This window comes from Scyliorhinus torazame, chromosome 19 (assembly GCF_047496885.1).
Source record: "Scyliorhinus torazame isolate Kashiwa2021f chromosome 19, sScyTor2.1, whole genome shotgun sequence".
Classification (NCBI taxonomy): domain Eukaryota; kingdom Metazoa; phylum Chordata; class Chondrichthyes; order Carcharhiniformes; family Scyliorhinidae; genus Scyliorhinus; species Scyliorhinus torazame.
The window spans coordinates 35,938,665-35,952,015 of NC_092725.1; the positions used below are offsets into that span (position 1 = coordinate 35,938,665).

The 13,351-nt window shown below is 47.5% G+C and overlaps 1 protein-coding gene across 1 annotated transcript in view; it reads right to left on the reverse strand.

The window, feature by feature from the left end:
- Nucleotides 1–13,351, reverse strand: part of LOC140396657 (uncharacterized) — a 178,127-nt gene that overhangs the window by 102,394 nt on the left and 62,382 nt on the right. The window contains exon 8 of the mRNA XM_072485452.1: nucleotides 11,557–11,575. Within this exon, the coding sequence (XP_072341553.1) occupies nucleotides 11,557–11,575 (19 nt within the window). The remainder of the gene's footprint in view (nucleotides 1–11,556; nucleotides 11,576–13,351) is intronic.

A 13,351-nucleotide genomic window follows, 5' to 3' on the forward strand; every position in this document is an offset into this window, starting at 1 on the left:
AAGTAAAGCCCCCCCAAGTTCAAATCGTTCTTCTTTGGCAGGGTCACTCAGCAACTTGAACCAACCCTTGACAGTGACCTGTCTCGCTGCCGCCAACCAAGTAAGTCTCAAGTCAACGCTCGCTATGAGATAGGCGCTCCTAGCTACCAGTCCATACCAGCTTTTGAATCCTGCAGACTCAGGACCTGAACGAAAGGCCATTTGTTCCCCTGACCTGGTGGGCCAGTCCGAAGCTAAGTATAGGCCTTTTAGTGATAGGAATAGCCTAGAAAGTAGAGTTTATGCATGAGTAGTGATTTACTGTGTATAATAAATGTGCTTTGATTTGAATCTTACTAATTGGTGTGTTGAGTTATTGATCATTACTTGAACTTGAATCTCATGGCGGTATCATAAAGATACCTGGCGACTCTAGAGCAAAGGTTAAACAAACAGAGGAAATTACGAATTAAGAGCCAACCAAAGGTTTGCAACACTATTTAGCGGAAACGGTGCCCCATGCTCCATTCTCTCATGATTCTCCAGTTACCATGGCTGAGAATCACATGGGCAAGGTTCACTTCTTGGGCTGGATTCTCCAATCCCCAATGCCGAAATCGCGTTTGGCAATGGGGCGGAGAATCCCCAATGACACCAAAATCGGGGGCGGCGCCGCTTTTGCAAAGCAGCGCCCCCTGAAAAGCGGCACATTGTAAGAGCACGCTGCATGCTGTATCCATGGCCTCAGGCCATTGCCTGTGGCCCGCCGCATGATGCTCCGTCCCCAACCTGCCGAGTTCCCGATGGTGTGCGACATGTGTGGTCTCACCTGTCGTGAATTCAGCATGGCGGCTGTAGACTCAGTCCAGTGCCGCCACAGTCGGGGGAGGGTGATGCGCAGGCAGGGGGGCTTTATTCAGGGATGGGGGCACAGTGGGGGGTTGGTCCGGGGGCGCACAAGTGGCCAAAGGTGGTACTATGTTTGCAGTCCGGGTCGCGGGCTGTGTCCACAATGAAGCACAGCACAGCAGATCACTATACTTTGCAAGTGGTTTTTATGAGCTATCAATCAGGAAGCCTTTAGGATAGTGGTCCCTGTGGGAGGACCCCCAATACAGAGGTCCCTGGGGGGGGGCTTATTACAGGCATCCTGTGGGTGGTCCCCTGTTACAGGGGTTTCTGGGGCTCTCACTATTATAGGGATCCCTGGAGGGTGCCCTTTTGCAGGGGGTTCCTGGGGGGGTTCTCCCATTACAGGGGTCCCTGGGGATCCCCCTATTACAAGCATCCCTGTGGGGTTCTCCCAATTACAGGGGTCCCTGTGGGTAGTCTCCCTATTACAGGGGTCCCTGTGGGTAGTCTCCCTATTACAGGGGTCCCTGGGAACTCCCCTTATTACAGGTATCCCTGTCAGGTCTCCTTATTACAGGAGTTCCTGGAGGGTCCCACTATTACAGGGGTCCCTGGGGTCCCTCATTACAGGCACCTGATGGGAGGTCCCCTATTACAAAGGTCCCTGGGGGGATCCCCTTATTACAGGTGTCCCGAAGGGGGTGCCGAGTCACCCCCATACCGAGGAGCAGGGGGGACACCCGGGCAATCTGGGCTGCCACGTGTGTGTGTGTGTGTGTGGGGGGGGGGAGCTGATTTGTGTTACGGGGGAAGGGGAGGGACTGACTTGCGGCACGGGATTCAGGTGGTGGCAGGCCACAGGACCTCACTGTCGGGTTGCTTGTTCAAAATGGCTGCCCAATGTAGTGATTCCCCCGGAATCCATCGTATTCCACCTAATGCATAAATTTGCATGTCGAGGAACACTGAATTGCCTCCCGTTTTACGACCGCAAGGGGATCATAAAACTGGTACAACTTAGCTCATGCGGGAGAACAAGAACGGAGAATCCAGCCCAGGGTCTTAAGTGTGTTGAGTAAGAGTAGAAACACAAACGTGTGCAGGTTAAAGGCAAAAAGGTGAGGCAGACCTGGGAGTGATCACTGACCATTTCCAATATTTTAGTGTTTCAGCGGTAGCTACAGAGGGAGCTTTACTCTGTATCTTTCCCCGTGCTGTACCTGCCCTGGGAGTGTTTGACGGCAACAATGTAGAGGGAGCTTTACTCTGTATCTAACCCCGTGCTGTAACCGTCCTGCCAGTGTTTGATGGGGACAGTTTGAGGGAGTTTTACCCTGTATCGAACCCCGTGCTGAACCTGCCCTGGAAGTGTTTAACAAAGAACAATACAGCACAGCAACAGGCCCTTCGCCCCTCCAAGCCGGTACCGGTCATGATAACAACCTTTGCCAAAACCCTCAGCACTTCTTTGTGCAATATCCCTCCATACCCATCCTATCCATGTGTTTGTCAAAATGCCTTTTGAACGCCATTAATGTATCTTCTTCCACAACCTCCCCGGCAATGCGTTCCAGGCACTCGCCACCCACTGCGTAAAAAACCTGCCTCGCACATCTCCTCGAAACTTTGCCCCACAGACCTTAAACCTATGCCACCTGGTGACTGACCCCTCCACCCAGAAAAACAGTGGCTGCCCATCCACTCTATCCATGCCCCTCAGAATCTTGTAGACCTCTATCAGGTCACCCCTCCGCCTACGTCTTTCTAATGAAAACAGTCTGAATCTATTCAGCCTCTCCACATAGCTAACACCCTCCAGGCCAGGCAACATCCTGCTAAACTTCCTCTGCACCGTCTCCAAAGCATCCAAATCCTTCTGGTAGTGTGGCGACCAGAATTGTGCGCAATATTCCATGTGCGGCCTTACCAAGGTTCGATACAATTAGAAGATAGAACATAGAAAAACGCAGCACAGAACAGGCGCTTCGGCCCACGATGTTGTGCCGAACCTTTGTCCTAGATTAATCATAGATTATCATTGAATTTACAGTGCAGAAGGAGGCCATTCAGCCCATTGAGTCTGCACCGGATCTTGGAAAGAGCACCCTACCCATAGTCAACACCTCCACCCAACACTAAGGGCAATTTTGGACACTAAGGGCAATTTATCATGGCCAATCCACCTAACCTGCACATCTTTAGACTGTGGGAGGAAACCGGAGCACCCGGAGGAAACCCACGCAGACACGGGGAGGATGTGCAGACTCCACACAGACAGTGACCCAAGCCGGAATCGAACCTGGGGCCCTGGAGCTGTGAAGCAATTGTGTTATCTACAATGCTACCGTGCTGCCCTTAAGAACAAATAAATCTACACTATATCATTTTACCGTAATCCATGTACCTATCCAATAGCTGCTTGAAGGTCCCTAATGTTTCCGACTCAACTACTTCCACAGGCAGTGCATTCCATGCCCCCACTACTCTCTGGGTAAAGAACCTACCTCTGACATCCCCCCTATATCTTCCACCATTCACCTTAAATTTATGTCCCCTTGTAATGGTTTGTTCCACCCGGGGAAAAAGTCTCTGACTGTCTACTCTATCTATTCCCCTGATCATCTTATAAACCTCTATCACGTCGCCCCTCATCCTTCTCCGTTCTAATGAGAAAAGGCCTAGCACCCTCAACCTTTCATCGTAAGACCTACTCTCCATTCCAGGCAACATCCTGGTAAATCGCCTTTGCACCTTTTCCAAAGCTTCCACATCCTTCCTAAAATGAGGCGACCAGAACTGTACACAGTACTCCAAATGTGGCCTTACCAAAGTTTTGTACAGCTGCATCATCACCTCACGGCTCTTAAATTCAATCCCTCTGTTAATGAACACTAGCACACTAGCCTTCTTTACAGCTCTATCCACTTGAGTGGCAACTTTCAAAGATGTATGAACATAGACCCCAAGATCTCTCTGCTCCTCCACATTGCCAAGAACTCTACCGTTAACCCTGTATTCCGCATTCATATTTGTCCTTCCAAAATGGACAACCTCACACTTTTCAGGGTTAAACTCCATCTGCCACTTCTCAGCCCAGCTCTGCATCCTATCTATGTCTCTTTGCAGCCGACAACAGCCCTCCTCACTATCCACAACTCCACCAATCTTCGTATCATCTGCAAATTTACTGACCCACCCTTCAACTCCCTCATCCAAGTCATTAATGAAAATCACAAACAGCAGAGGACCCAGAATTGATCCCTGCGGTGCGCCACTGGTAACTGGGATCCAGGCTGAATATTTGCCGTCTACCACCACTCTCTGACTTCTATCGGTTAGCCAGTTCGTTATCCAACTGGCCAAATTTCCCACTATCCCATGCCTCCTTACTTTCTGCAGAAGTCTACCATGGGGAACCTTATCAAATGCCTTACTAAAATCCATGTACACTACATCCACTGCTTTACCTTCATCCACATGCTTGGTCACCTCCTCAAAGAATTCAATAAGACTTGTAAGGCAAGACCTACCCCTCACAAATCCGTGCTGACTATCCCTAATCAAGCAGTGTCTTTCCAGATGCTCAGAAATCCTATCCTTCAGTACCCTTTCTATTACTTTGCCTACCACCGAAGTAAGAATAACTGGTCTGTAATTCCCAGGGTTATCCCTAGTCCCTTTTTTGAACAGGGGCACAAAATTCGCCACTCTCCAATCCCCTGGTACCACCCCTGTTGACAGTGAGGACGAAAAGATCATTGCCAACGGCTCTGCAATTTCATGTCTTGCTTCCCATAGAATCCTTGGATGTATCCCGTCAGGCCCGGGGGACTTGTCTATCCTCAAGTTTTTCAAAATGCCCTGCACATCTTCCTTCCTAACAAGCATTTCCTCGAGCTTACCAGTCTGTTTCACACTGTCCTCTCCAACAATATCGCCCCTCTCATTTGTAAATACCTTCAGTCTCCATACACAATCTCCCACTACTGTCCTTGATCGGACCTACCCTCGCTCTAGTCATTCTCATATTTCTCACATATGTGTAAAAGGCCGTGGGGTTTTCTTGATCCTACCCGCCAAAGATTGTTCATGCCCTCTCTTAGCTCTCCTAATCCCTTTCTTCAGTTCCCTCCTGGCTATCTTGTATCCCTCCAACGCCCTGTCTGAACCTTGTTTCCTCAGCCTTACATCAGTCTCCTTTTTCCTCTTAACAAGACATTCAACCTCTCTTGTCAACCATGGTTCCCTCACTCGACCATCTCTTCCCTGCCTGACAGGGACATACATATCAAGGACACGTAGCACCTGTTCCTTGAACAAGTTCCAGATTTCACTTGTGTCCTTCCCTGACAGCCTATGTTCCCAACTTATGCACTTCAATTCTTGTCTGACAACATCACATTTACCCTTCCCCCCAATTGTAAACCTTGCCCTGTTGCACGCACCTATCCCTCTCCATTACTAAAGTGAAAGTCACAGAATTGTGGTCACTATCTCCAAAATGCTCCCCCACTAACAAATCTATTAATTGCCCTGGTTCATTACCAAGTACTAAATCCAATATTGCCCCTCCTCTGGTCGGACAATCTACATACTGTGTTAGAAAAGCTTCCTGGACACACGGCACAAACACCACCCCATCCAAACTATTTGATCTAAAGAGTTTCCACTCAATGTTTGGGAAGTTAAAGTCACCCATGACGACTACCCTGTGACTTCTGCACCTTTCCAAAATCTGTTTCCCAATCTGTTCCTCCACATCTCTGCTACTATTGGGGGGGGCCTATAGAAAACTCTTAACAAGGTGACTGCTCCTTTCCTATTTCTGACTTCAACCCATACTGCCTCAGTAGGCTGATACTCCTCGAACTGCCTTTCTGCAGCTGTTATACTATCTCTAATTAACAATGCCACCCCACCCCCACCTCTTTTACCACCCTCCCTAATCTTATTGAAACATCTATAACCAGGGACCTCCAACAACCATTTCTGCCCCTCTTCTATCCAAGTTTCCGTGATGGCCACCACATCGTAGTCCCAAGTACCGATCCATGCCTTAGGTTCACCCACCTTATTCGTGATGCTTCTTGCGTTGAAGGAAACACACTTCAACCCATCTCCGTGCCTGCAGGTACTCTCCTTTGTCAGTGTTCCCTTCCCCACTGCCTCATTACACTCTTTGGCGTCCTGAATATTGGCTACCTTAGTTGCTGGACTACAAATCCGGTTCCCATTCCCCTGCCAAATTAGTTTAAACCCTCCCGAAGTGTACTAGAAAACCTCCCTCCCAGAATATTGGTGCCCCTCTGGTTCAGATGCAACCCGTCCTGCTTGTACAGGTCCCACCTTCCCCAGAATGCGCTCCAATTATCCAAATACCTGAAGCCCTCCCTCCTACACCATTCCTGCAGCCATGTGTTCAGCTGCACTCTCTCCTTATTCCTAGCCTCGCTATCACGTGGCACCGGCAACAAACCAGAGATGACAACTCTGTCTGTCCTGGCTTTTAACTTCCAGCCTAACTCCCTAAACTCATTTATTACCTCCACACCCCTTTTCCTACCTACGTCGTTGGTACCAATGTGCACCACGACTTCTGGCTGCTCCTCCTCCCCCTTAAGGATCCTGAAGACATGATCCGAGACATCCCTGGCCCTGGCACCCGGGAGGCAACATACCTTCCGGGAGTCTCGCTCGCGACCACAGAACCTCCTATCTATTCCCCTAACCATTGAATCTCCTACAACTATTGCTTTTCAATCCCCCCCCTTCCCTTCTGAGCCCCAGAGCCAGACTCAGTGCCAGAGACCTGGCCGCTAGGGCCTTCCCCGGTAGGTCATCCCCCCCAACAGCATCCAAAACGGTATACTTGTTTTGAAGGGGAACGTCCACGAGGGATCCCTTCACTGTCTGCCTGTTTGGTTTTTTTCCCCTGACTGTAACCCAGCTATTCTTGTCCTGTACCTTGGGTGTGGTTACCTCCCTGTAACTCTTCTCAATCACCCCCTCTGCCTCCCGGATGATCCGAAGTTCATCCAGCTTGAGCTCCAGTTCCCTAACACGGTCTTTGAGGAGCTGGAGTTGGGTGCACTTCCCGCAGGTATAGTCAGCGGGGACACCGGTGGTATCCCTCACCACCCACATCCTACAGGAGGAGCATGCAACTGGCCTAGCCTCCATCCCCTCTTACCTTACAGAGTATAGCTGCTCTGTGGACCAACTGGATCTCCGCCCTCCGACTCTGCTCCCAGTCAGCTGCACTCTCTGTAAACCCCTGGCTCTCTTCTCACTCTTTGCGGAAATGTAGGAAACAAAATGAAAGGAGCACCTTACTCCCTCCTCACCTAACTCCCTCAGTCACCAAACTCTCACTATCGCACTCAAATGCACCAAATTCAGCACTCACTCAGTCACCAAACTCTCACTATAGCACTCAAATGCATCAAATTCAGCACTCAGTGCAAACAAAAAACAATTGTCACATGGCTTGCCAGTTTTTTTACTCGATGCCCCGTCCAATGAAGGCAAGCATTCCGTGTGCTTTCTTGATTACCTCATCCACTTGTGCTGCCACCTTCAAAGATCTGTGGACATGCACACCCAGATCTCTCTGACTTTCTATATTCCTAAGAGTTTTGCCATTTATGGTAAATTTCCCCTCTACGTTGAACCTACCAAAATGCATTACCTCACATTTGTCTGGAGTAAACTACATTTGCCATTTCTCCGTCCAAATCTCCAACCTATCTATGTCCTGCTGTATCCTCTGACAATCCTCAACACTATCTACCACTCCACCAACCTTTGTGCCATCCACGAACTTGCTAATCAGACTGGTTACGTTTTCCTCCAAATCCTTTTTGTGCACCACAAAAAACAGAGGCCCCAGCACAGATCCCTGTGGAACATCACTAGTCACAACCTTCCATTCAGAGAAACACCCTTCTACTGCTACACTTTGCCTTCTGTTACTGAGTAGGTTCTGTATCCATCTTACCACCTCACCTCTGATCCCACGTGACTTCACATTTTGCACCAGTCTGCCATGAGGCACCTTGTCAAAAGCCTCACTGAAGTCGATGTGAACAACATCCACCGCCCTCCCCCTCATCAATCATCTTTGTCACCTCCTCAAAAAACTCGGTCAAATTACTCAGGCATGACCTCCCCTTCACAAAACCATGCTGTCTATCGCTTATGAGTTCATTTGTTTCCAAATGGGTATAATTCCTGTCCCTGAGAATTCTCTCCAATAATATACCTACGACCGACGTGAGGCTCACCGGCCTATAGTTTCCAGGATTATCCCTGCTACCTTTCTTAAACAGTGGTGCCACATTAGCTATTCTCCAGTCCTCTGGTATCTCACCTGTAGCCAATGAGGATACAAAAATGTCAGTCAAGGCCCCAGCAATTTCCTTCCTTGCTTCCCTCAGCATTCTGGGATAAATCCCATCCAGCCCAGGAGACTGATCTACCTTAATATCTTTTAAAAGACCCAATACCTCCTCCTTTTTGATGTTAACATGATCCACTGTCCACACACCTTCCCGAAGAATCATCTTCCACAAAGTCCCTCTCGTTGCTGAACACTGATGCAAAGTACTCATTTAGTACCTCGCCAATTTCCTCTGGCTCAACACATAGATTCCCCCACTCACCTTAAGTGGTCCAATCCTTTCCCTGGTCACCCTCTTGCTTTTTACATATGAATAAAAAGCTTTGTGATTCACCTTAATCCTACTTGCCAAGAACTTTTCATGACCCCCCCTAGCCCTCCTAATTTCCCGCTTCAGTACCTTCCTACTTTCTTTATATTCCTCAAGTGTTTTGACTGTCCCCACCTTTCTAGATCGTACAAAAGTCTCCTTTTCCTTTTTGATGAGGTTCACAATATCCCTCGTTATCCAATGCTCCCTAAACGCCCCATACTTATCCTTCATTCTCTCAGGAACGTGACTTTCTTGAATCCTAATAAAATGTCGCTTGAAAGACTCCCACCTGTCCGATGTTGATTTATTGTCCAACAGCCGCACCCAATCCAAATTCTTCAATTCTTGTCTAATGTTATCATAATTTGCCTTTCCCCAGTTTAGCACCTGAACGCGAGGGTTGCCCTCATCCCTCTCCAAAGGTTTCCTAAAACGTGCGGAATTGTGGTCACTACTCCCAAAATGTTCCCCTCCTGAAACCTCAACCACCTGTCCAGGCTCATTCCCCAATACCAGATCCAGTACTGCCCCTTTCCTAGTTGGACTATCTACATATTGCATTAAGAAGGCTTCCTGGATACACCTTACAAACTCTGCCCTATCCAAACCCCTAGTGAGTCCCAGTCAATATAGGGGAAATTAAAATCCTCGACCACAACAATCCTGTTACTTTTGCATCTATCCAAAATATCTCTACGGGCAGCACGGTAGCATTGTGGTTTGTACAATTGCTTCACAGCTCCAGGGTCCCAGGTTCGATTTCCGGCTTTGGTCACTGTCTGTGCGGAGTCTGCACATTCTCCCTGTGTGTGCGTGGGTTTCCTCCGGGTGCTCCGGTTTCTTCCCACAGTCCAAAGATGTGCAGGTTAGGTGGATTGGCCATGCTAAATTGCCCTTAGTGTCAAAATTGCCCTTAATGTTGGGTGGGGTTACTAGATTACTGGGTTATGGGGATAGGGTGGAGGTGTGGACCTTGGGTAGGATGCTCTTTCCAAGAGCCGGTGCAGACGCGATAGAACATAGAACATTACAGCGCAGTACAGGCCCTTCAGCCCTCGATGTTGCGCCGACCTGTGAAATCACTCTAAAGCCCATCTACACTATTACCTTATCGTCCATATGTCTATCCAATGACCATTTGAATACCCTTAGTGTTGGCGAGTCCACTACTGTTGCAGGCAGGGCATTCCCTTACTACTCTCTGAGTAAAGAACCTACCTCTGACATCTGTCTTATATCTATCACCCCTCAATTTAAAGCTATGTCCCCTCATGCTAGACATCACCATCTGAGGAAAAAGGCTCTCACTGTCCACCCTATCCAATCCTCTGATCATCTTGTATGCCTCAATTAACCTTCTTCTCTCCAACGAAAACAGCCTCAAGTTCCTCAGCCTTTCCTCATAAGATCTTCCCTCCATACCAGGCAACATTCTGGTAAATCTCCTCTGCACCCTTTCCAATGCTTCCACATCCTTCCTATAATGCGGTGACCAGAATTGCACGCAATACTCCAAATGCGGCCGCACCAGAGTTTTGTACAGCTGCAACATGACCTCATGGCTCCGAAACTCAATCCCTCTACCAATAAAAGCTAACACACCGTCGCCTTCTTAACAACCCTCTCAACCTGAGTGGCAACTTTCAGGGATCTATGTACATGGACACCGAGATCTCTCTGCTCATCCACACTGCCAAGAATCTTACCATTAGCCCAGTACTCTGTCTTCCTGTTATTCCTTCCAAAATGAATCACCTCACACTTTTCTGCATTAAACTCCATTTGCCACCTCTCAGCCCAGCACTGCAGCGTATCTATGTCCCTCTGTAACTTGTAACATCCTTCCGCACTCTCCACAACTCCACCGACTTTAGTGTCATCTGCAAGTGTACTCACCCATCCTTCTACGCCCTCCTCCAAGTCATTTATAAAAATGACAAACAGCAGTGGCCCCAAAACAGATCCTTGCGGTACACCACTAGTAACTGGACTCCAGTCTGAACACTTCCCATCAACCACCACCCTTTGTCTTCTTCCAGCTAGCCAATTTCTGATCCAAACTGCTAAATCTCCCTGAATCCCATGCTTCCGTATTTTCTGCAGTAGCCTACCGTGGGGAACCTTATCAAACGCTTTACTGAAATCCATATACACCACATCAACTGCTTTACCCTCATCCACCTGTTTGGTCACCTTCTCAAAGAACTCAATAAGGTTTGTGAGGCACGACCTACCCTTCACGAAACCGTGTTGACTATGTCTAATCAAATTATTTCTTTCCAGATGATTATACACCCTATCTCTTATAAACCTTTTCAAGATTTTGCCCACAACAGAAGTAAGGTTTACTGGTCTATAGTTACCGGGGTTGTCTCTACTCCCCTTCTTGAACAAGGGGACAACATTTGCTATCCTCCAGTCTTCTGGCACTAATCCTGTAGACAAAGATGACTTAAAGATCAAAGCCAAAGACTCAGCAATCTCCTCCCTAGCTTCCCAGAGAATCCTAGGATAAATCCCATCCGGCCCAGGGGACTTATCTATTTTCACCCTTTCCAGAATTGTTAACACCTCCTCCTTATGAACCTCAAGCCCTTCTAGTCTAGAGCCGAATGGCCTCCTTCTGTACTGTACATTCTATGATTCTATGATTCTGTCTACTCCTCTATCTCTTGCTGGCAGTTGGGGGACCTGTAATAAATGCCCAACATTCCTGTTCCTGATCTCTACCCAGATTGCCTCATTGTATGAGCCCTCCAAGGTGTCCTCCCACAATACGGCTATAATATTCTCCTTAACCAGTAATGCTACTCCCCCATCCCCCTTTAAGTCCCCCTCTATTTCTCCCAAAGCATCAAACTGTGGGTTTGATAGGGACAGTGTAAAGGGAGCTCTGGGAGTGTTAGATGGGGACAATATCTATCTATATAATCTGTATATGTTTGCAACTGATTTTATTTTGGTGTGATTGAGTGTGTGTATAATTTACTTAAACTCTCATATTACTACTTACCTGCAAGTTTACATGAATGCTGGAATGAAAAAAAAGATTGAAGTATTAATTCACCAAAGACAAAGTGTGGGACATTCATTCATTTTACAGGGACATTGTACATCATAGTTATGAAATGGTACATTCTTTAATTTTCTGAAAGGATAAATCTTTTGAGAATGGGGCAGCTAGAATAAGTATATTCAATGATCCTGTTGGTTTGAAGAGGATGGTGTGTTAGAAATGGTGGAGATCACAATGGTCCAGATAGGGCAGAGCACAAATGAAAATAGGAAGAAAGGGATTTGTATTTTCATAGCACTTTCTGCAACATCAGGATGTCCCAAGGCACGTTCTTGCCAATAATGCAGATTCGACATGTAGTCACACTGATAATCCAGGGAAATGCTGCAGCAAAGTTGCACACAGTAAGATCCCACAATCAGCAATGCTAAAATGACGAGACCATCGTTTTTAGCGATTTTAGGTGAGTGATAAATATTCATCAGGACACAGAGGTAAATGCCCCTGCTCTTCCAGATTTTGTATATTGGCCTGAGAGGACAGACAGAGCCCCAGTTTAACACCTACCAGAAAGGACGTATCTCTGACACTCCCTGAGTACTGAAGTAGCAGCCTAGATTATGGATTTAACCCTCTGGAGTGTGACCTGAATTGACAACATTCGAAGCCAGAAGGGAGAGATTATTTCAGAAATGACCGAGAATGATAGAAGAATCACTACAGTGCAGAAGGGGACTCTTCAAGTCTGCACTGACCCTCTGAAGGAACACACCACCTAGGCCCAATCCAAACCCCACCTTTTTCCTATCATCCCACCTGGGGGCAATTTATCATGGCCAATCCACCTAACCCACACATCTTTGGACTGTGGAAGGAAACCAGAGCACCTGGAGGAAACCCACGCTGTGCCACCGTGCCATTTGATAAATGTTCAGAGTCAAGACAAAGGAAAAACATAAAACTCCTGCCTTCTCCCCATAACCCCTGATCCCCTTATTAAACAAGAACCTACCTATCTCTGTCTTAAAGATACTCAGTGAATTGTCCTCCCCAGCATTCTGCGGCAAAGAGTTCTGCAGATTCACCACCCTCTGGCTGAAGAAATTCCTCTTCATCTCTGTTTTAAAGGATCGTCCCTTTAGTCTGAGATGGTGTCCTCTGGTTCTAGTTTTTCCTACAAGTGGAAACATCCTCTCCACATCCACTCTATCCAGGCCCGCAGTATCTTGTAAGTTTCAAAAAGATCCCCTCTCATCCTTCTAAACTCCAACGAGTACAGACCCAGAGTCCTCAAACGTTCCTCATAGGAGAAGTTCTTCATTCCATGGATCATTCTTGTGAACCTCCTCTGGACCCTTTCCAAGGCCAGCACATCCTTCCTTAGATACGGGGCCCAAAACTGCTCACAATACTCCAAATGGGGTCTGACCAGAGCCTTATACAGACTCAGAAGTACATCCCTGGTCCTGTATTCTAGCCCTCTTGACATCAATGCTAACATTGCATTTGCCTTCTTAACTACCGACTGAACCTGTACATTAACCTTAAGAGAATCGTCAACAAGGACTCCCAAGTCCCTTTGTGCTTCTGCTTTCCGAAGCATTTCCCCATTTAGAAAATAGTCTATGCCAAAATTCCTCCTTCCAAAGTGCATAACTTCACACTTTTCCACATTGTATTTCATTTGCCACTTCATTGCCCACTCTCCTAGATTGTCCAAGTCCTTCTGCAGCCCCCTTGCTTCCTCAATACTATCTGTCCCTCTACAGATCTTTGTATCATCTGCAAACTT